The following is a 17384-nucleotide window of genomic DNA, read 5'->3' as shown; positions in this document are numbered from 1 at the left end:
CACCCCTAGACTATGCCGACCTTGATTTTAAATAGATCATCTTCATCTAAAAAATGAAAAATGAAACTCATTTTTACGTCTCCAAAATGACTCCACTACTATGAAATGGAGGAAGTACTAAAAAAGAAAAGTTATTCTCGCAATTTTTTACTCATTTTTTTAATCTTCTTTCTCATACTTTAATCCGCTTTTTTTCTCTCTCTCTCTACCCATTTTATATTTTTCCTTCTCATATTTAACAATTTTAGACTAAAACTTGTGTTGTCACCGATAAAACTATTATTGGTAGATGATGGAGTATAGTATATAAATCAAAATTATTTAATTAATTATTGACATATGATACATTACAATAAAATGTACCAGCAAAATAAAATATGCTTTTCATATGCTAGCTAAATGATTAATAAAAAATAAATTTTTGTCTACTGGAGTATTCAAACTCGGGTCACACGGACAATAAGACTTAAGTTTGCTTCTCCAATTCAAACAATTCATTTTTTAGAGACGTGCTATCAATGTGACTTTTTTAAAGATGCAAAATCAACACGTGTCGTTCACTTGGAGACGCAAAATTTACTAGCACCTTTCCCTTTATTGGATGTGAAAAATAAAAGTTTGTCAATGACATAATTCTTTTCCCAATATTAGCTTAATTTGATAATAAAGCCCTTTTTATACTAATATTAAAATTAAAATGTAAGTGTATATAAATAAGTGCGAGTATTGAATGATGAGGAGTAACAGTGAAATTGTATACTGTAGTTAGATGTTATATTATTCGAATTCGAATAAATCTCATAATTGATTTAGTTTTTAGCTAAATAAAGTAAATAATTAAAATAAAAATAATTAATCAAGTTATTAAACATGACAAAGAAAAAATATGCAATCAATATAGAGTTTATAAGCGACATCACAGAGTGGCTCCGCGAAGCAGCAATGACAACACATATGGCGGTGCGGTAATAATTCTCGTCAAAATAATTTAATGCTTAAGTGTAATTGATAATTTCGATAAAGACTGTTATATTTAAATATTGTTGTGATTTAACACGTGTCATTCACTTGGAGACACAAAATTTACTAGCACCTTTTCCTTTGATGTGAAAATAAATGCTTGTCAATGACATAATTATTTTCCCAATATTCGCTTAATTTGATAATAAAGCCCTTTTTATACTAACATTAAAATTAAAATGTAAGTTTACATAAATAAGTGCGAGTATTGAATGATGAGGAGTAACAGTGAAATTGTATACTGTAGTTAGATGTTATATTATTCGAATTCGAATATATCTCATAATTGATTTAGTTTTTAGCTAAATAAAATAAATAATTAAAATAAAAATAATTAATCAAGTTATTAAACATGACAAAGAAAAAATATGCAATCAATATAGAGTTTATAAGCGACATCACGGAGTGGCTCCGCGAAGCAGCAATGACGACACATAGGGCGGCGTGATAATAATTCTCGTCAAAATAATTTAATGCTTAAGTGTAATTGATAATTTCGATAAAGATTGTTATATTCAAATGTTGTTGTGCTTCAACACCTTGTTAATGATTATATTTTTCAATTTTGGCTTATCCATTCTTTTTACTCTCTATGAATTTCTATGCTAAGGTGAGCATTCGGTTTTCGGTTCATTTTTTTTCAAAGCGAACCAAACTAAAAAACTGAAATTCTGTGAAAACTAAACTGAAATTATAAAAACCAAAATTCCAAAAATATATCTACAAAAATCAGAAAACCGAAATCCAAACTAAAATTCAGAACTCGAAAAACCAATATTGTATATCTAAAAAAAGTGAAATTCAAAAATTAATTTTCTATAATTAACACAAAAATTATACAACCAATTAACATATCCAAATTATTACAATCCTTATATCTAAATATTAGTATTACATTTATTAATACAAAAAATTAACACAAATAAAGTTTATTAACAAGAAATCCAGTTTTAGCATTTTTTTCTCCGAACCGAATCAAAAAACTGAATCGAGTTTTAAATTTCGGATTGATTCGGATCGGATATTCGATTTTGGTTATTTTGGTCACCCCCTATTTCTATAATCTATACATATATAAAAGGCGAGTTTTAGTCTTAATATGAATATTTATGAATTCCAGGGTTAAATTCGAATATATAAACTTTAAGAAACGGACAACCAAAATTTAAATATGAATGATATAGGGCCTCAATAATTAAGTCATGGAATATTTAATTATAAGCGTTATAACCGTTGTCTTATTAAGAATTGAATTATACATTAATTTGTAACCGCCATTTTTATTAAGAATTGTATTGTATTAATAATCTTTTGGAACAACATTTTGTAAGGAATTTGGCATGAGACGTTTCAAGAATAATAATTTAATGTAAATTTATGGCTGTTGGTTAATGTCTAGACATTTCTTTATTTTTTTTGTCTATAAATAGTACTACGTGTTATTTGCATTCTTTTTACTCACTTCCTTATTGCTTGCATAAAAACTTCCCAAAAGTAGTATATTTATATTCATCTATTTATTAACTCTTTTTGTTTGATTATTACATTACTCATATTGTGATACTATTAGAAGAAGAAAATTGAAACCAAGGAATTCACCTTCTTCGAAGACCTACAATCTAGCATAACTCAGTCAATGAAGACAGAGTCAAGGAGGCGGTGGAGATTACTTATGTGAGAGAGAGTGAAAGGCGACGACATGAAAGAAGCGAATCGGAGGCTGTGGAATGAAAGTCGTGTGAGAGAAGGTGAAATGAACATTGCACTTTGAAATCCTATTTGAGGATTGGTCTGTGTTTTACGTTATGTTAGTTCATATTTAAATTTTATTTTTTGTTAGTTTTGTTTTAATATCTTAGAGCACTCCCAATGGGTTCCCTTAAAACTCCCTTATTTCTCCCTTATTTCTGCCACATCCGCGCCACATCAGTACCATAATTTATCCCCAGTTTTTAGCCAACTTTTAGCCAACTGCTCCAATGGTTTCTCCCTTATTTCTCCCTAACTCAACATTTCATTTTTACATCATCATTTTTAATATTATTTAATTTTCCCTACAAATGTGTTTAATAAATAGATTTATAATGAACCCAACGACAACAACGAGCTCATCCACTGCTCATTTGCTTCATCAGTGTTGGGAAGTTGCGAACTCGACTCTTTGCCCTTACCCTTACTTTTTCGAGAATTTTTCCTACTAGAGCTCATAATTTTGAAGATTGAAGATTGAGAAAGAGATTGAAAAATTGAGAGAATTGTGTGTGATGAATGGAGGAGGAAGAGGAAGTATTTATAGTGGTGGATTTAACAAATTTAGCCGTTTAAAAAAAAAAAAAAAAAAAAAAAAAAAAAAAAAAAAACGCCGAATTATCGCCGAATCGCGCCCACAGTGGGCGGCGATGATTCGGCGATTTTTCGGCGATGAATCGCCGGATGGCGTTAAATCGGGAGAAAAATCGCCGATTTTTCGCCGAATTCCTTTCATTGGTCGGCGAAAACTCGGCGATTTTCGGCGAAAAATCGCCGAGTTTTCGCCGACGCCATTGGGAGTGCTCTTATGTCTTAGCTATAACAATTCTTTTTTTTACATATTATTATTATTATCAATCGATTTTGTTGCCAAAAAATTATGTGGAGAAATGGTTCTCCTATAATTTTTTTATGTAAAGAAATTATTAAATCATCTTAGTTTTGCATCTAATTCTTTTATTGTATGAATAGATTTGATGGCCACAAAATATAGTAACCGCATATTAGTGTAGCAAAATAATTAGATTATCTTCCATTTTGGACCAATCAAATTACCACGGTTAATAAACACGTAGTAATAAATTTTGATATAGATCATCGTTCATGCTTAAATCGTGAATCATGAATCAATGTTATAAAACTTTTAAGATTTAATGATATTAATTTTATTTAATTACTAATTATTTTTATTTTCCTTAACAATTATTATTTGTTGCACTATTTAACATTAAAGCCGTTACAAATAAAGAATATATGGATACAATTTAAATCCATGGCTATAAATATACTCCTATCTTTGTTTGCTTGTACGTCACTTACTACCTTCTATTGCTTCACTGAATTTTTTGGAAAAAAAACAATTTGTTTACTTTGCACACTCTTTTTGTGTGACTATATTTTGTTACTAATATTTGTTGTTTGTGTTTTTATTAATTGAAAAGATGGGGTCGACGCATGACAATGAAAGTGTTGGAGATGATGAACGGAGAAGAGCGGGTGGGTAGAGTTGCATGAGCATAGGCGATTTTGGGAATTCATATTTTTTATTGAAATTTTCATTTCTTGGTTGCATCCTAATCCATTATTTTTCAGTAATAGATTATTAACTATCTATTGTTAATCGATTCTCAATTAATAGAATTATTGAATGTTTATTGATCAGTAATTAATGAGATTGATGACCAATTCAAATATAAAAAATATAAATATAATATTTTATTTTCAATATTATTTAAAATAATCAACAAGACAATACGGGAAGCTATTTTGTTTTTTTTGTTTTTAATTAATGTGATCTATAAACTCTATAAAATTTTAGATGTGATTTATAAATTCTCTATAATTTTATCTTTTATCATTTCATTTGTTTAAGTAAATTGACATTTTCAATTTTGTGTGAAGAAATTTCAATGAGTCGTGCAACGCACGGGGTGATAATAGTTTTATATAATACTAACGCTGAATATACAAATTATAAAGAAAAGTTATTACTAGTATTTTAAATTTTGACATTAAAAACATACAGTATACCACTGTTTATTATAAGTAGCATTTTAATTCGTACGTTTCAGTGGCACCTTGCTCTGCAACCAGTCGACTATCGATTGTTCATCACTTGGCCACCGCCGCCGTAACAAGCCAAATCCAATCAGGTTTTCTTCACCATCTTTCTTCTTGGTATAAGACCTATCACCGCTGAAATATCATAATATTTTGAAATTATCACTCACTCTAACTTGATGAAAATATCTAATTTAGGGCTGGATTTACAGTTTCTATCTTCTTCGTGATCTCTTAACACGAAGTGCTCTACAGCGTCTGCATTAGGTTTACTCACTAATTATTTAATTATTTTCATTATTTGTTTCCGCGGTGGCTCGATTAACAACCAGTTATCATCAAAAGTAAGATGGATAAGCTCTCGAATTCCTTTTCATTGCTTGAGCTGGACGCCGAAGATGCTAAGGAACACAATCTAACTGCCACCATCGCCGCTGATGGTTGTGAAACGAGAGGTTTGATTTTCCCCGTAGTTGTTTTGTCGTTTCATCTGGGAAGGTTTTAGTAACCGAAGCTACACAAAGTTTTTCCTTTAAGCTGATTGAAATAAGTGCATAGTTTTCAATTGTGTAAAATTACTTTAAAGACAACAAGATGCTGCTGTAAACACATTGCGTTTGTCGTATAAATTGTCGATTAGAGCTACTTTGTGATGCAGATAGTGGGAAGGGAGTAGACAATGGCTTGGAAGATGGAACACTGTTGGAAAAAGAGAGTGTGGATCAACAAAGCTCAGAAAGTATTGTGGGAGATTACAAGATGCCACTCGTGTGGATTGACCTGGAAATGACTGGTGAGATTCAAACGAATAATTGTTCGTGTTTTTTGGACTTGTATTTATTTACAGATTTTGCATGAGTACGATTTGATTAAATCGAACTGATCCAGGGCGCTGCTCTTTTAGTGAAAGTCTTAAGCCCTTCTTGATGGTTAGAAATGAGGGTGGAATGAAATGACAATTTTTTTCCATTTCCTTTGCATTCTCATTCCATCATACCAAGCAAATGAATAGAATGGAAGTAGGAATTACTTTTCATTTCCATCATATGATCATACCAAGAAGGGACTTAGAAATTCAGTATCATACTTTGGTTTTGTGTCCTCCTTTCTTATTAATTGGGATGGCTACCATATTGATTTACATTTTGGTTAAGATCTATCTTATGTGGTCTAAAAGCACTCTGGTCATTGTCACAACTCTTGAATGAAAACTTGATTCTACAACTAAAGTTAGTCTTTTGGATTAATAGATTTGGTATTAACTTCTTTTTGAAATGGCAACTTAGAGTTCATATTTGACCTAGGTTTCAGTGAAGATGCTTGAGTGATGACTCCCGAGTGTATAAGAAAAAATTACCTCAGTTAGATGTTCGTCTCTCAATCCCCCAGGTTAGTTTTTCTTTAACCTACCTCCTCCTGATGTTCCCTTTTTTTTACCTTATTCCTTCATTTAGTCTGTAGCTTCCATCTCAGTAGAGTACACATCTCTTTCCCATCGCCATTTTTTCATGTTCAGTGTTGTCAATTCTGCCCCTGGATCTTTCGTCATGCCAACAAGTGGTATCAAATTTTACATAGACACTATAGAGAACGTACTGTGTTTATAATTGTTTATACTTTATTGCACTGGTTTGGCATCTCATATACATCTCTAAATCATCATTTTATAGTAATCTAACCCTGAGTTATGCTGGTAATGTTTTCAGCAACTGTTGAAAAAACTTTCTGGTTTACTTTGTGTATTTGCCTGATTGTCATGCTATTATTTTTTGAATAGGCATAAAGGTGTGCCATAATAAAACAGGAAGATGCTTATAGATATTGACTGAGAACTTCTCTCTTTTTGGTGATATGTAGGTTTAAACATTGAAGTTGATAGGATCCTGGAGATTGCTTGCATTATTACAAATGGAAACTTGACCAAGTCCGTTGAGGTAAGGCTCCCAAGAGGTGAAGGATACTAGTACTTACTAGTGATATTCTTTTCATAGATGACTTTATGTCTTTTATTGCTTGTTTTCCTTAAAGCTGATATCTTATCTTTGTGATATAGCCAATTGTTCACACTTGCATTGCATTACTAATTGTTTCTATTTTTCTTTCAAAAGGGTCCAGATTTGGTTATTCATCAATCAAAGGAGTGTCTTGATAAAATGGGAGAATGGTGCCAAGAGCACCATGGAGAGAGTGGTATGTAACTTGTTTTAACCTTGAAACTGAAACATTCCTGACTAAAACTTCAACAACTTATATTCTTCTTAAACACTGCTCCATTTATCTGGGTTATCTTTTCTGCTTACTGTGACCATTTTTTGTTGTGAAAATAGGCTGTAGGCATAGTAATAGTTTAAGCTAATAGATGTGTTCAGATATGACATTCATTTGCTGGTTTTTGGTGTCATTTTTGAATTTGAACTACACAAAGATTAGCATTAATTTGTACTCTATTCTGAAAGTGGGCTCTTAGACCAAAATGTTCTCTGTTGTCTGATTTCGGAAGTTGCATGTATGATTGATCTGAAGCTCCATTGCTAGTTACACAATCTCTCTTGTTGCTTAGGTTTGACCGAGAGGGTCCTTCAAAGTACAATAAGCGAACATGAAGCTGAAAATCAGGTATCACTTTGTTAACTCTTATTCGATAAACAGATCTTATATCATTGCCATACTTGACATTGACATATTATGCAAGAAGTATGCAAGATTCCAAGTTGCACTCTCATAGGGGTTTGCTTACTCTACGATTATATCCACCCAAAAAGTTTATGTGGGTGTCTGACCCCACCCAAGTATGTAGGAGAAATGAACTAGACATCGTCTTTTATGCAGCTTGTTATAGAATAACTATCCCACGTTGGTTATGTGTCCTAGTCATGCTTAGTCTCTTGCACTATATATATGTGCTTTGTTAAGTAATGAAATATACCACTATTTTTCTCCAATATATATGTGTACTTTTCCACATATGACTATTTTAATGTTCTACGCAGCACATTATTGTTCTCTGCTTCTGATATAAACTGTTGCTAGCTAGCTAGCAGCATCAGTATCTGATCCCAAAACACTTATACCAGCATTACAATCAGCAAGTGTTTGTGCTTTAAGTGCATTCTTCACATCTCAAACATTCCATTTGTCCCATTTTTACATCTAATTATTTTGGAGACGATTTAGGAGATAACGTTTATTAAATTTTAAGTGATACTGCTCCACCCACCCATGTGTAGTGTTAAAAAGTGGATATGGTGTAGTGTTAAAAAGTGGATATGGCCCACAAAATTCTTACTTAAAAAACAAAATGCGACGATCCATATCAGAAGTGAGACATTTAAAATGGGATGGAGGGAGTTAATACTACCGTGTCTTTTTTTTAACATTTGTCATGGAATCTGGATAGTATAATTATGTTTCATTTTTCTTATGAAACTAATTGTCTCTATGTGTCTTTTGTTTTGTTCTCTCTTTTCATTCCCCCACCCCCCTCTATATAGGTTATTGAATTTGTGAAGAGACACACCGGCACAGCATATACACCTCTGCTTGCTGGAAATTCTGTCTACATGGATCTTATATTCTTAAGGGTAAGGAAAATTAAATTAGCGTCATATTATTTGATAGTATTCTAAAGTACTATAGTTGGATTGTACATGTTAACTTGCTAATGTAATGCTTTTCTCGCTTATTTGACCTTTCGAATTATTTTTTGTTACAATTCTCATTATCATATTTTGCTGTTGTAGAAATACATGCCAGATTTGGCTGCCCTTTTCTCTCACAATCTTGTTGATGTCAGCAGTATCAAGGCATTATGTCTTCGATGGTACCCAAGAGGTGACAATCTCAATTATCTCAAATTCTACCAAATAACAGCATGAATTTCTTTTTTATTTTCGCACCCGCACCCACTATCATTCCACTCTGGTGTTTGTATAATGACTCCTTCAAATTACCCTCCAATCCTTTGAGGACAGGAGATGCAAACTTCTACTTTTTTTAGTTGCATTTTTGCTTTTACTTAAGAGACGACTTGATTCCCTCAACTCAATGCGCAATACCTTATATGTTTTGCTAGACCGTAGAAAGGCTCCTCAAAAGGAAAATAAACACAGAGCAATGGATGACATCAAGGAAAGCATAGCAGAACTTAAATTCTACAAGGAGAATATATTCAAACCGAAGAAGTCGAGGAAATGAGGGAGACTACTAGATAAGGATTAGCTACTAAAGCTCAATGATTATACAAGAGAAAATCCGCACTCTTTATGGGACCGGGTATTGCATTGTTATGTACAAAAGTGGTTTGGCTCGACATAGGAAATCCAGACTCGTAACTTTTCTGCTTTATCTTGTATTCTACAACTGTAATATCAGTTTGAGACCTCTTGTGGTGTTATTTTGGATGATAGATCAGTGTTATTTTACTCAAAACGCCTACTTTAATAATAAAAACTCCCCTGCCTGAAAAAAACGAAAGGAAAAAGCATGAATCACTCGCACAAGACCTGAACAATTGCACCAATTTCTCAAAGTCTTTTCGATGTATCAAAGCAATTTTAAATGTTTCCATCATCTTAATCTTAAATTGATAAACTGCAAACATCAGTACTAACATGGTCACTGCTTCAAAGCATCGTCTGACATTCTGCAAATTATTCCACGACCAATTGACAAAACCAGCAGCAGTGACGTTTGAGGCGGATGCAGATTATATGATAGAATTATGATGAGCCTTTGCTAGAAGCAACAGTCTCATGCACAGCGGAGAAGTCAAGGTCGCCTAGTCCCATGCTTCTAGCCTTCTTGAATGCCTGATCACCCAGAAAAACATTTAGAAAGACAGAATACACGTATATAAGAATGCATACTGCTGTTATATAACAAAACTGTTTGTGTTAGTTAATACTGTGGCAATGAACAGTTAAACACTCACAAGAATGCAGGTTGACTAGTTTCATACCTCATTAGAAGCAGCCGCCACCGGCATCGCAACTGAGTTTTCATCCCCAAGGGCGAGAGCTAACCTCATATCTTTCTGCTGATGTTTCAAAGGGAATGCAGGGGGGTAACTGCCCTGAATCATAGATGGTCCCTTCATTTTGAACATGGGGTTCGCAATAGCACCGAGATCCTGCCAGAGAATGCCACGAAAAAGTGAGTGAAGCTAAAGAAGTCTCCTTAAAGACGGTGCTCCAGTAGAATATGAGAAAGATGTTCCGAGATTTATATCTTTCTTTGCCTCACCAATACGTCAAGAAGAGTTTGAGGGTTCAGTCCACTTTTGTCGGCCAAGACAATTCCTTCAGAAAATGCATTCATCATGCTGCATTGAAGAAACAGAGTGTGATTCATCCAGCTAATCATCTATACGCAGCGTATAAGTAGGCAAGATGTACTACTTGGAATACATTTTTTCAGTTTCTTGAAATATATATCTTGCAATTTTGACCTTACCTTATTTGATGTTAAAGAATATGTACTACGGTTTTAGTTATCCAATAATCTCTTTCTTTCAGTCCATAGTTTTCAATAACAATATAAAGCCATACACAGAATATACAAAATTAGACATGAAATCAGGCTTAACATATATTATCTGCAATGGAGTTATTTCAGGATATTATCTGCGGTATTAATGGAACAATAAAAATAATGGAAAAATGCTAGTAATGTTATCAGGAAGTGAAAGAACCATTGTACCTGCCCATCGTCATGTTGACAACAAGCTTCATTTTAGCTCCATTGCCGACTTTCCCTAGGAAAAAAGATTTTTTCCCCAATACATCGAATACAGGCAGGGCTGCATCATATAACGCCTACAATTTTGAACAAATAATATGAAATGTAATGTTCACCAGAGTCGTACTGCCCTGTGGTATCAGAGAACATAAAGTAGCAGAGGGCACATATAGTTCTAGCCGACGCACACAAGAAAATATTTCTCACCTTTTCTCCAGCAGCAAGGATTACCAGTTGACCATCCTCAGCAGGCTTTTTGCTACCTGATACTGGAGCTTCCAGGAAGCAACCGCCCTTTGATGTAATTGCCTGAAAAGTACCACCGAACAATGAGAGATGAGAGGATGAACATTTTTTTCCTATTTCCACTTTTGTACATTGCATAGAGTGCATTCCAAAAGTTATGGAGATACATAGAAGGCTTATGTTTCACATTTGAACAATTCATAAGATGTACAGTGTACTTTAATGGTATTTTTCTAACATACCTAGGAATTTAATTTTGCTGGCTCAAAAGATGGTAATTGTCATTCTAAGTGACTAAAATTAATAAGTCGTATGATTCATAACCCCAAACTTGATGCTTTAAAAATGCTGAAAGTTTGATATACAAATAAAGGGAGTGATTCAGGTTTCACACAATGTCTTGCATGAAGCTAGTTTGTGCTTCATTTCAAGAAATGTAGGTCATATGCTTCATATTGTAAAGGAAAGTTTCTAAAATTAAATGAATTGATTATGGAAGTAAGAGTAAATGAAAATTGCATATTTAATTACACAAAGAGAAAAATTATGAAAGGCTGGCAATTCAAACCTCACTAATTTTTGACGAAGTCTCAGCATCAACAGTTGACATGTCAATGTAGTTTTTCCCGGAACCAATTTGCTCTAGCACACCATCTTTATCAAAAACCACCTATTTGACAAGGATTATCAACTAAGAGAGTCGGCATGAAATAGCAATAACCCAAGAATGAAAGAACATATTTGACTAACCGATAGAGCTGCAGCAGGATCAGACAGCATTGCTATGGTGTACTTGCATTTCTTTATTACAGCAGCAGGAGTTTCTCCTATAGTTGCTCCATGCTTTACCAACTCGTCACACTGTAACGCAAGTTACTATGTTTTAGTGCTTAAACTGCCTTGCTCAATATAGAAAGTAAACCAACTGATTATTGCGTTCTTTACAAGTGGCATATAAGCTTAATGAACAAGAACCTGCACACAACATAATGCATACAACAAAAACAACATTGGGAAACAACATAATTTTTCTAGAACAGCATATAAAATTAGATTCATCAGTCATCTGGAGATCGGAAGGTGAAAAACTAGTCCCCTTTTTACTTCCTACAGGAAATTTCAATCTACATGGGACAAGTACTAAACTGCGGTGATCAGATTAAGCCAACTCTTCGTGAAGCTATAATCACTTACTCGATTCATGTTCCCTCTCCATCAATGGCAAAAGGGATCCCAAAAACGAGGAATCGCCTGTATGTTACTGAATTTTTCCAAAAGTGAAACTAATTGATACAGAAATACACAAATAACAGAGCTCATAGGGGATACTCTGCAATGAGCAAACCATTGGAATCAACAAAAAGAAATACTTATCAGACTCCAGAAACCTTTAACACCTATCCTTTTCACTTAACACAGATATAAACAAATAGAATTCCATCAAAGCCACAGATTAATTACACAAAGTCATTATACAGAATAAATACACAAAATCCAATATACAGTATTCAATTGCAATTAATCATAGCTAAATACTCCATCAAACTAAACAAACACCGAAATGCTATCAAATCACATCACTGGTGACAGCAATAGCACATAACCATTGCATCAAAAAGTAAAAATAGAACAAAGTAGCGAACGATGTCACTCCACATTAAAATCTAAACAAGAGGAAGTGGTTTTACCCGCGAGAGAGTGCGGTTCCATACAGTAACCTTAAAGCCGTGGCTCAACAAATTCATAGACATGGCTTTGCCCATTATACCCAACCCCAAAAAACCAATCTCTTCCATCTCTCTCACTTCCACACTCGTCGCTTCTCACCAGAATCAAATGAGTGGAAGGCTCAGAAGAATCAAATACATATATATATTGTCGTTCAGCAGCCTGCACAAATTCGTGAAATTAATTAATTTTCTACAGAAATCGGTTTATATTAGTGGTAACTTCAATTTCCCAAGTCTTTTTTTATCTAGTTGTGTGGGTGTTGAGTTGTGCTGAGCTGATTTGTTGCAGAGTTGATGAGGGGACCCACAGACTCTCGACACGTCATCTCTTGTGTCTTCCACTCGTTTGGTTGTGTTCCTGTTCTCTGACTGGTGTGTTCATCGGTGGGCCCTTTTCCGCTCTTGTAGGGGACGAATCCAAAACTAAAATGGGAAATCTCTTAAATTATGCAATAAAAATGTAGTAATTTTCATATTACCACCCAAATGACTGACATTATTCGGTCATATAAATATTGGAGTATTCCCTCTTAATACATGTTGAATCGAATTAATTGTAGCTTAATGTTAAAATTTAGTTTACTTGGTTCTGATACTATGATATTCTTGGTTGTTTTTGCTTCCAGTTTTGGTTCTAGAGTGCAAACAGTTTGAAATTTTTCGAATTACTTCAATGTTATCGAAAGTATTATTTATTTAGCCAGTGTGAAGGTGGTTTTGTTAATTCAACTATTATTTGAAGAATAGAAGCAATGGGCTCCTCGCTATTATTTTCTTGATTCCGATAACCGGTCCGTTATCAAATGTAACCATATAGCAACATTTGATCCGTTGCTGCTTTTAGATGCACATCTTTTTATTTGTGCCAGAAAAGCAGAGCTACATCATCATCATCATCGGTATTAGCTCGCTGTTGCATGATAATATCTTCATGAACTAGTTTCTGCGTTATCTTTTCTTGATATTATGTTCGTCTCTGTGTGTTCTTTCCTGATAATTGTTGATTAATGATTTTGCGTTGCTTTTGATTTGAAAGACTCTTTTGTAAACACCGGGATTCCTTATTCATTCTGGGCTCACAGAGTTTGAGCTCATCTCTTTAGCAGAGTAGACACAACTCAACATAGACATATAACGATCTAAGACAGCATACAACAAGACAACAAAGCACATCCACCACCATTCATTTTCCGCCCAAAACATAAGGAAATAATTAAGATGAAAAATATTTTAATCAAACGTTAACAGAACAAGTGCTACCGAACAAGACAAGATCTGGTTGTCTTACAAGGTGAAGTATAGTCCTAAATGGACTTTTAACAGCAATATAGCATCCTATAATACACAAATAGATTACACTGGAAGGAGTAGCATAGCACATGGCATAAAGCACATACAACAAATCCTAGTCATACAGCTCAAAGATTAAATCCACTAAATGCAAAGTTAATCGCACATAGGTGGTGAGCAACGGATTAGGAGAAGGGACTTGCATTATCCATTGCCTTTTGGAGTTCATTTAAGAAATCTCCCTGCAACCCAGCAGAGGCCCCACCGGTAGGTTGAACAAGCTGAATGCATTAACCAAAACTTAATATCAGGGAGATAACAAATGGCAAACTTTGGTAACCTTGTTTAGGGTAAAATGTTAAATTACAGTTTTTACAATTACTTCTCTTCTTACTTTTCCAGTTTTTTTGGCATTTTCATGTTAGGAAAATGGAAGAAGAAATCAACCATACCAGATGTGGAAGAATAGTGTGACCCCATGGTGCAGCACTCTTCCTTGCATACACAACTGGCCTTTCTGAAAAACACAAGAGTACCATTAACACCAAACCAAGCCACGCATCTCAAAACATAGATAAATTACTTTTGTCATCTTACATCCAGAGATCCAAGTTTGATGAACTATCAGACTGACATACTATATTTTCTAACACTTCAGTGTGATAAATTCGAAATGTACTTCACAATTGCAAGGCATAGTTATTTAATGACAAGATGAGTATACGATGGAATTCACGGTAGAGTAGAGCAATACCAATATTGATATATTTGACCCTTGTTATACTCACCAGATGAATCTTCTGGCAAACTGTTATGCGCATTCATGGCAGCTGCCCAACCTTCAAAACAAAATACAGCACTGAAATGCATGAACCCAGAAAACTCTCCCCACATCTAGATATTATTGCACATAGGGAAACCCAAAGAAAAGAAATAAAAATCAAATTAAATTAGTTTACAACTTTATACTCCTAACACAACAGCAATTCATAAAGACATGCTAGGGCAAATAATATCATGCAGTGGCATTGTGATCAACCCCTATTTTCAGGTAACAGTATTAGTATTTGGATACCATACATAGGCTCAGGTCTGTTTTCTACTTCTCAGACTGCACAAGAGAAGGTTTATATTCAAATAAAACCTCAATAAGCATTAGGCACTATGAGACCCAAAATAATACTATGAATCTATGATTCATAAAATGAAGTTGCTCTCGATGCTCTGAGGTTATCAATGCTTCTTTCTCATATATATATCGCTTTTCTAAAACAGAAAAGAGCTCCAGTTGTCACAAGAGTCAAGATTAACAGAGGTTATCAGTTCATCTATAAATCTACATGAGGGATATCAAAGAAATACTAAACAAGTGGAGTTATATGAACTCAAACAGAAAGGAAAATAATGAAACATACGGTTGTTCAGCAGCTGAGATGCTTCACTGTTGCAACACCCCTGTAAAGGTATTAACTTTGCACGAGCATTGTAGCCTAAATCCCCATGATCTGCTAGACCACCACCTTTGGTGGCACCAACTGGGTTCCTATCTACATCATTCACATAGCTGTTTGCCCGTTCTAGTCGATCTGCACCATTGGCACAAAAACAAGAGAATGGAGACAAGATCATCAAAAAAAAGATTCATCTACAGGACCCTTTAAGCATTTCTACATGGATGAGCTTTTAAAAAGAAATATTTATGCGAAATAATTGGAGGGGTATTGTAAATATGATATAAAACTTCCATTCCCATCAATTTTAACCTAATGATGGTTTCATGAATTCGCAGAGTCAAAGTTCTTCAAGTAACCAAGTTCGGCCGAAGAAAGGTGAACTGTGTTAGAAAAAGAAAGATTGTGATGTACCATTTAGGCTTTAGACACACAGAGAGAAAGGTTTATCTCAACAATATTAAACCTCTGTCCAAACTCTAAAGGTTCCACATTTTCATTAAGATGGAGTATTAATAACAGAAGAAACATAAATTATTTACTGAACAAAATAAAAAGAACATGTGCCTATTATACTAGAAGAAAGCTAAATGAGATAACTATTCCAACAAACGCCAGTAATTATTCACAATAACAACTATGTAGATCACTGCAATCAAACCATTAGGGATGAACTATGAATAGCTAATTCAGAATCAAAACTTGCTAAAATCAGGAGAATAAAAAAAAAACCTAATTTGCACTTCAGATGAAATTACCTCCACCAGATTTACGCCTGCCAAGTGATCGGTTCCTGCATGCAACAATCAATCAATCAACCCATCATCATCATCCCCAAATTTCGCAAGAACAAATATGTAAATATACTTTTTTAACATAACCATCACAATACCGTTGATTCGGAGGAGCGTATCGCTTGACGGTGGCAGCTGGTGCATCTGAACTAGGGTTTTCCAGCATTGTGGATTGATTTTACAGTTCACCGTCACCACCACCTCCACCAACGAAACCACCACGGCGGTAGCTGAGCTCTAAGTTGATAATTATTCTTTTTATAGCTAAAAAAAATGATTGCTCGGCTCCGGGAATGCAAATTGATCCAGAAGAAAGCGACCGGATAACTTTATTTGCGCCTTCCCGCGCCGAGCTGGAGAGCGAAGAAACAAGGGTTTCGGTTGACAAATTTGGTACGCAGATTTCTACGTTGATTATTCGTTTACCTGAACACCGTTTCTTTCAACCACGGATTTACCTCTTTTTTATTTTGCTAAGTGCCCCTCAAGTATGGGAAATTACTAACGACCCCTAAAATATGGCTTTTGTTATTTTTTGTCCTCTTATAATTTCTCATTCAATTGCACCCCGACGTGATGGAAAACTCAAAAGACTCGAACTTTTTTTGTTGATGTCATTCAAAATGGCGGGAGACAACGAGGAAAACCAACGGCCCTCTTTGAAAATCACAACGTCCTTCGATAATTACCTAAAATGGAAAAACAACGTAAAGTATTGCAGGATTTGATATGATATCCGGTTTTTTTTTTTAAGTTATACTTATACTATTTTTTAAGTACTAGTAGATTTTTTTTATGCTTATAGTACTACTTTTTAATATTAGGAGATTTTTTTGTTGTGGTGTTGACGAGTGTAGCTTCGGGAGAATTGCTTTAGAAGGTTTCGCGAGGATCGATCTTGACTACTCTGGAGACTGTGCTAAGCTTCCAGCAACAAGGTTCTGTCTTTCAAGTTTGGTTCACTTGTCCAGAGCTTTTGTCCTAGCGGCAAGGAGCTTAGACATTAATGTATGAGGTGCCGAGTTTGAGCTCTCTTGACATCAGTTGTAATTTCCTCCTTTATATAGGAGTTATTTTATTTTATTTTATTTTATTTTTTTAAAAAGTTTGGTTCATTTGTATTGTTTTCCTTCAAATTTACAGTGAGTCCGTAGATAGTACTGCAAAAGAATATTTTTCTAGAAAATTATAAAATGCAAAATGATAGCTGAGCGATAAAATACGTGGCTTTCCTCAAAATAAATTGAAAATTCTTGTCAGCTTCAGAAATAAGTAATGCATATTATGCCCCTGCAAAACTTTAAACT

The 17384-nt window shown here is 34.2% G+C and overlaps 3 protein-coding genes across 4 annotated transcripts; 1 reads left to right on the top strand and 2 right to left on the bottom strand.

Annotated features, from left to right (window-relative positions):
* The first annotated feature begins 4777 nt into the window (after window positions 1-4777).
* On the top strand, window positions 4778-9251 carry LOC125188400 (oligoribonuclease). Of its 2 annotated transcripts, none has more exons than XM_048085217.1 (9): window positions 4778-4922; window positions 5163-5285; window positions 5489-5623; window positions 6688-6764; window positions 6939-7020; window positions 7391-7446; window positions 8322-8411; window positions 8571-8661; window positions 8903-9251. In XM_048085217.1, exons 2-9 carry the CDS (start codon window positions 5180-5182, stop codon window positions 9022-9024), a joined length of 759 nt encoding a protein of 252 aa, XP_047941174.1. In that variant the 5' UTR covers window positions 4778-4922; window positions 5163-5179; the 3' UTR covers window positions 9025-9251. The 2 variants fall into 2 exon arrangements, with proteins under 2 accessions (XP_047941174.1, XP_047941175.1); XM_048085218.1 differs by having other exon boundaries at window positions 4862-4922; window positions 5144-5285.
* Window positions 9252-9303: 52 nt separating this feature from the next.
* Window positions 9304-12749, bottom strand: LOC125188399 (glyoxylate/succinic semialdehyde reductase 1). The gene is made up of 8 exons (XM_048085216.1): window positions 12501-12749; window positions 11563-11673; window positions 11381-11482; window positions 10774-10875; window positions 10528-10643; window positions 10072-10150; window positions 9788-9958; window positions 9304-9638 (listed from the first exon to the last, which is right to left on the bottom strand). Exons 1-8 carry the CDS (start codon window positions 12606-12608, stop codon window positions 9549-9551), a joined length of 879 nt encoding a protein of 292 aa, XP_047941173.1. The 5' UTR covers window positions 12609-12749; the 3' UTR covers window positions 9304-9548.
* Window positions 12750-13752: 1003 nt separating this feature from the next.
* On the bottom strand, window positions 13753-16510 carry LOC125191253. The gene is made up of 6 exons (XM_048088768.1): window positions 16176-16510; window positions 16042-16076; window positions 15248-15418; window positions 14621-14671; window positions 14285-14349; window positions 13753-14113 (listed from the first exon to the last, which is right to left on the bottom strand). The coding sequence occupies exons 1-6, from the start codon at window positions 16241-16243 to the stop codon at window positions 14018-14020; spliced, it is 486 nt and encodes a 161-aa protein (XP_047944725.1). The 5' UTR covers window positions 16244-16510; the 3' UTR covers window positions 13753-14017.
* Window positions 16511-17384: the final 874 nt, after the last annotated feature.

This window comes from Salvia hispanica, chromosome 5 (assembly GCF_023119035.1).
Source record: "Salvia hispanica cultivar TCC Black 2014 chromosome 5, UniMelb_Shisp_WGS_1.0, whole genome shotgun sequence".
In the NCBI taxonomy this organism is placed as follows: Eukaryota; Viridiplantae; Streptophyta; class Magnoliopsida; order Lamiales; family Lamiaceae; genus Salvia; species Salvia hispanica.
This window is presented reverse-complemented; position numbering and strand designations above follow the sequence as displayed.